This window comes from Rhyacophila brunnea, unplaced genomic scaffold (assembly GCF_057557595.1).
Source record: "Rhyacophila brunnea isolate RB1 unplaced genomic scaffold, BYU_Rbru_1.0 scaffold_5, whole genome shotgun sequence".
NCBI lineage: Eukaryota > Metazoa > Arthropoda > Insecta > Trichoptera > Rhyacophilidae > Rhyacophila > Rhyacophila brunnea.
In genome coordinates this window covers 41,726,258-41,732,641 of record NW_028233170.1, presented here as the reverse complement: position 1 = coordinate 41,732,641, position 6,384 = coordinate 41,726,258, and the positions used below count along the sequence as shown (strand labels likewise).

General features: G+C 28.9%; 1 protein-coding gene across 1 annotated transcript in view; it reads right to left on the bottom strand.

The window, feature by feature from the left end:
• Positions 1 to 3,987: 3,987 nt before the first annotated feature.
• The window catches only part of LOC147066431 (kin of IRRE-like protein 1), a 272,466-nt gene continuing 270,069 nt past the window's right edge, over positions 3,988 to 6,384 (bottom strand). Inside the window, exon 15 of the mRNA XM_085955539.1 lies at positions 3,988 to 4,187. Within this exon, the coding sequence (XP_085811665.1) occupies positions 3,988 to 4,187 (200 nt within the window). The remainder of the gene's footprint in view (positions 4,188 to 6,384) is intronic.

Sequence of the window (6,384 nt, the reverse complement as noted above, 5' to 3'; positions counted from 1 at the left end):
GAGTCGAGGTCTGAATTAAAAGATTTTTATTTTTACGAGAAATGGTTGTTTTGTACATGCTCAACCTATTAGACCCATACTCTGGACTCCAAACACAAATTGAAAACCAATACGTGTATTTGCCAGACACAAGATTCAAACTTGAGTCTCATGACATTATTAGCTGACGCGTAAGCCGCTCGGTCATACATTTATGGGTTTTCCATGTAACAAACTAAAATAATAATATGTATTAAAAATAATGAATTTACCACTTCAATTTTTGTAAAAACTACTTGAAATAATTAGTTATATTATATTTAAATAGACTAAAAATATATGTCTTATATAACCTATCTTTTCAATTATTAATTAATGAGTTAAGTATATCGTAATAGATTTTTGGGTTTTAATCGCGCGTTCTTTCTACTTCTTTCCGCAAGGTTTTGAGCTCGTTGCAGAAGTTATCTTCAAGAGGTGATTCATCTCAAATATGCGGTGAAAACCCAAAAATCTATCACGACAATAAACAACCGTGAAAGTCTCAAACATTAAAGAGTTAAATATATAGTATAATTTATTATTATTAGTCTACAGTATGAATATTCTCCACTTTTAGTTTTATAGAATGCATATATTTGGTTTCTTTTAGGCCTATGTAATAATATGACGTATACCTATCTACTGTTCAGGGGTTAAGAGTTAAAAATAGTCTCAGATATTTTTTATTTTGAACATTCTTCTTTTACCAATTTCAAGATTAAATGAAAAACAACTGCAAAAGTCGTGAACTTGATAATGTAAAAGTGAAGTAACTGAAAAAACATGCAATATAATGTAGATATAAACTAAATATTATGGTTTTTTTTAGAAATTCTATTTGTGCTAGCAAAACGAAGACTTCAAATCTTCACCTCTCCAAAATATGTCTTTCGCACATGTCATGGTTTTACACTTACGGTGCGATATTATGAATTAATTAAAATTAAACGCAATTGACAGCATTTATTTCAAATGGTTCATTGTCAATGAGATACAGAATATACAATTATTCAGCTATCTTATACAAATAAATTTAAAATCATATTTATAGAATATTGGCTGAGAATGTCATAAAGAAGTAGATGAAACCAGACCTAATAAATACAATAAATAAATTCTACATTATGTGTATCATGTTTTATTATCTCACCATGAATTTTCTGTTTACACTATTAAAGTTGCATATCACATGAAGACTCTGGAAACAAACACAGCAGTATCGATTCTCGTCAAATGTTGCAAGTCATTGAAGTTAAGGCCCCACCACACCAGTCTTAATCGGGTATATCACGAGACTATTTATAACCATGGTAATAATTGATTTATTATTGGACAGAATTATCGCGATTCTCGCAGTCCAATGCACAAGTTCTTTCTCGTATCATAGTTTCCGGGTTCGATTCCCTTTTATATCACAATTTTATATCGACTGTAGAAATGAAAATAGACGTTACCCTCAGTTTTTCCAAAATAGGTTTTATTAGATAATAACGTGGCATTTTTCAATAAAGAAGCAAGTAAAATGAGAAAAAACGACTTAACCATTATTTTGGTGGATTTTCTTTATTTACTCAATAATTAATATCAGATTAGGAATATATAAACCAAATTATTAATTATCATACACTTCAAGGTTATGTATATATATTTTGTATTTTAACTTTGACCGAAAACCATAACAGTAACATTTTTTTGCCTCCTGTAAAATTTGATTTTTGTGGATTACGTCCTATTTCCTTTCTAGAGTCAATATTTATATGATTTTTGTAAGTATTTCACTACCTGCTGTAATAATTAACGCTTTCGCTGCTAAAGAGATAATGAGATTTTAATTGCCCCCTTTAAAATGCACGTTAATTACATCGATCGGCCGCCTGGTCATTACGCACCGTGTGCGTCTTCCGCGTCCAAAGTATTAATGCCATCGTAGCCTATTGTAATATTAAAACATGTTTTATTTTTCCTTCGAGTGAATTGATACAATTTGTAAATATATCGGCTAAAATTTTTTCCAATCCATAAAATTGGCTATTTTAAGAACTAAAAGATGACATTATAAAATAGTTTTCTTAGAAGTTATAGGTACCAACGAGAAATAAATAAGACATTTTTAGACTTGCGCAAGTCGGTTCGACCAACTTTTGGACCCATCGGACGGGCTGATCTGGTCGCCACAAAGACTATTTTAGTGGCATTTATAAAAAATGCAGTGTCATACTGTCAACGTCAAGATTTTTTTTCGTAGATTATTCGGCAGTTTTAAAATGGTTTTTGTTAATTTTCCTCTCCCATAGGCACTTTTAACATAAAGTAATGTAAATTCAGTCAAAACACACTAAGGTGCATGGTGAAATAAGTCTTGGATAACTCCTCCATAAGCTCCTGAGACATTCCCAGTCATAAAACAATACTGATGGTTACATCCAAATGGCCTGCTCTTGCGACTATACTGATAGACGTAGGAGGGAAATATAGGGAAGAGAGCCACCATAAATGGCCTAACCATACCATTATAATATAAATAAAAGTGTCAAAATAAAAAGTCAATTTTCCAAAAATTATTTATTAAAATCAGTACATGTTAAAGTTGACTTATATACATAATTATTTTAATGATATTTACACGTTCGCTTGAATGTTAGTAATTCGCTCCCTATTTACGAAGATATGACATACAAAATAACAAATTTATTCAGTGATCCATTTATATACTAATTACTTATTTAACTAGACAGGAAGTACGAGACCTAAAATTATATTTACAAGAAGTTTTATCACATAATTTAATGTCTATGTAGCTCATGTTTATCAAAAGTACATTAATATGTTTTGTTTATCCGAAAATATTAATTCAATTTTGACACCAATGTCGATATGTTTAGTATATAACAAATATTATTATCATATATTATGAGATGTGGAAACTAATTATTTATTCACGATATGTACAGAATTATTACATTTATTATATATTTTTACACTGGCTATACTATTGATTTCGATTTGTCAAATGATATTTTTTTTACTCTTGTTACCAGATGTGCATAAGTGCATTTTTTATTTTTGATATGATTACTTTGAAATGATATTATGCTGATATATTAAAAAAAACATGATCTATTTGAAGGAAGAAGCTCAAATAAAACTTTACTTTTATAAATTGATATATTCTACGGTTACAAAACTCAAAAAAAAATATTTTTTAATTAAATTATTCGTAAAATCATTTTTCTTGATTATTAAAATTCAATCAGTATATATTTGCGTACGAATATCACTATGTTAATACTACCTATTGATCAAGGTTAGTATCTAAGTACTCTGAATGCATTGATCTGAAATTACAAATTATGGTTGTCAATATTAATGTAATTTAAATACCTCAAATGTATACTGATAAAAAATTTCGGTATAGGTATTTATTGATTGCATAGTCAGATTAATAATATTTGTTAAAGTACATTGTACACTGCGAAAGTTGTAAGTCTAAATCCCAATTCGTACATACATAATCTTCTAATGAGTGTTTGTTTGTTATCCATCCAAATTATATAATATATCCTTAAAGAAAACATTAATACCAAAGATGCAGTTTAAAAATATATTTTTTAGAATTTGCACGTAACCAAAAAAAAAACGTTGGTATATTATGTAATAGTATTTAAAAATAAACAAAAATTCTGCGAAGAAGTTAAGTGGATGTGTGTTTTATAAGTAAAAAATCTGTCTTATAGTAAAACAATTTCAGTCGATATTCAATTCACAAAATTTTATAGTTTATGGAAAAGTATTAAAATCTAGGTTCACTACATACACTAACACTGCTTTTATTTAAATACCCTTTCAATTAATACACTGAAAAGTTCAATTATTATATTATTGATAAGAAAATTTTCTTCAATAAAAAAATCAAAGATCATGTAAAATAAAATTTAAAGAATTTATTTGAATTGAGATAAGATATGTTTAAACGCAAGATTCTGGGAGTCGGGTGTCAAGAATTTTCTCCTTAAAGGCTTGGACGTTAAGGGCGGTATCTGGGGTGTAGTAGGCGGCTATCGTCGCTGCAGGCTGGCGGGGAAGTTCCACTGAACAGGACCTACTCACTGAGGAGTTGGTAATCTTTGATGAGTTTCCCCAGGTTCTAGAGTATAGAGGCGGTGGTTCTGAAAAAAAAACAAAATATTATTAGTTATATTATAATAATTGCTTCCATGTTTGCTTGATCGATAGAATGGACTCTTTTTATAAATATAAAGCATTGGGTACCGGATTCAAAACTGTGGTTAGTCAAGAAAAATATGCTATGTTTATTTGATCCCGTGAGAGGATTTATTAAGTCATTTACGGAAATTTGTACGTATACAAATGACCGTAGGAGACTTCTTCGTGAGGCGTTGTCCTTGAAACATGTGTTTGTATAGCATTTAATCAAATGACGAGTTGTTCGTTGAACATTTCACCGTGGAGTAATATTAATTGTAGTACGTCTACGTAATATGTTACAAAATGCAAAAGTAGTTTCCAAACAGTAATGCTCCAATTAGATAGCTACATGAAGTATTTTTGAGAAATGGATACAGTTAAGTATATGCCTATTAGTAAACTGTAAATTAAATATATTGAAGTAATTATTGTTATTTCAGTTAATCTATAATATTCATGTCAAAATAAAACACATAAAATACGTAATAAAGCCACTGGAAAGAGAGAAAAATTAGGTAGGTCACTAAGTTGGAATTATAATCATAAAATATATTTATATACTAATTTGTACATTACTGTTAAGCGTCGCATTTTATAATACACGGACAATATACTCCACGGTGATATGTTCATCGAACAACTCGTCATTTGATTAAATGCTGTACTAACACGTGTTTCAAGGAAAACGGCTTACGAAGAAATGTCCTACGGCCAACTGCATATGTACAACTTACATGTAACCTTATAAGTTGGGTTGGACGGACGACTAACAATTCTAACTATTCGACAATATTTTATTAGGTTATTGGCTAATTTGGTAATTAAAATACTTTAGTTTATAGTATTATTAAACCAGCAAATAGAAATCAGAATTTGTAAACTGAAAAATCACATATTACATAATATTTCATAGTAAAGTCGGTTTTATCTCATAAACATGGCACGACCGCAATGCGATTCGGTCGAACCAAAAAATAAAACAGACAAAAATACGAAGAGCTTTTTAAAGCTCGCAAAAACTTGTCGAATATTTCTGCGGTAATTTATAATTTTATCGATGAAATTGGCAGTCATACAGAGGCGGGCGGGTGCGAAAATATTTTATAATTTTGTTATTCAAGACGCATAAATATTAGTTTATCATAGTTACTTAAAGAAATACAATATAAATGTATTTAAGTATTTCTTAATATTAATACACTATTTATTTATATACGCGTTTAAATTCACATATAATTATTTAAATATTATGTGAATTATATAATTAAACTAAGATTATTCAAAATCATTAACTCGGCTGTTCGACAATATACGATATATTATATTAAATAAATATAAAAATAGGTGGATTTGAAATTTATAATTTACACATTATTTCTGTACGTTTGGTGTTCAAAAGGAAAATATGGGTCGTCACATAGTGACCATTAACCATTCGCATAATCTCACTTTATTTGCACTGACCAATGACACAAATAACATGCATTTTTATAGTTGCAAGATCGAACCCACATCTGACAGTTTTAAAGACGAATATGTGCATAGGTGAATTATCTATTTATTGATTGCACTGTAACAAAATGTTAATGCACATAATAGACTGATTGCTCGAATGTGTGTCGAAATATATAATTTTAACATTATAGTGAATAACAATACCGCGAATTACCACTACATAATACTGAATCTTTTGAAAAGGCGACGTTATGCATGTTTACAATATTACAATACATTATAAGTGAAATAATTTAGCCCACAAGTTGAATTTATTCATAATAATGTGAAGTATATTATATGAAATCAAAAAGGTGCGAAAATTATCTGTGAAACAATATTTTTAAATAGGCATATTACTGTGTTATTTAAAATATTCGTGAATTATTGATTTGTCGATAATATAGTATAAAAAATTATCGTAGTATTATTGAAATTTTTTTATACAAATATTCCAAATTCAAAATGTGGTTAGATGGTTTAAATACTCTATACGAAAATATGTTGGGGAAGGCATGTCAATATGAATAATCTGATGGTGAGGGAAAACACTTTCGGCTATAATAATAGTGATTACCATAAACCATTTACAAACAGTCTCATGAAAATAATATATTTCACAAAAAAAAGAAATAATAAATAATTCCGCTTTTTGTCTGTTTA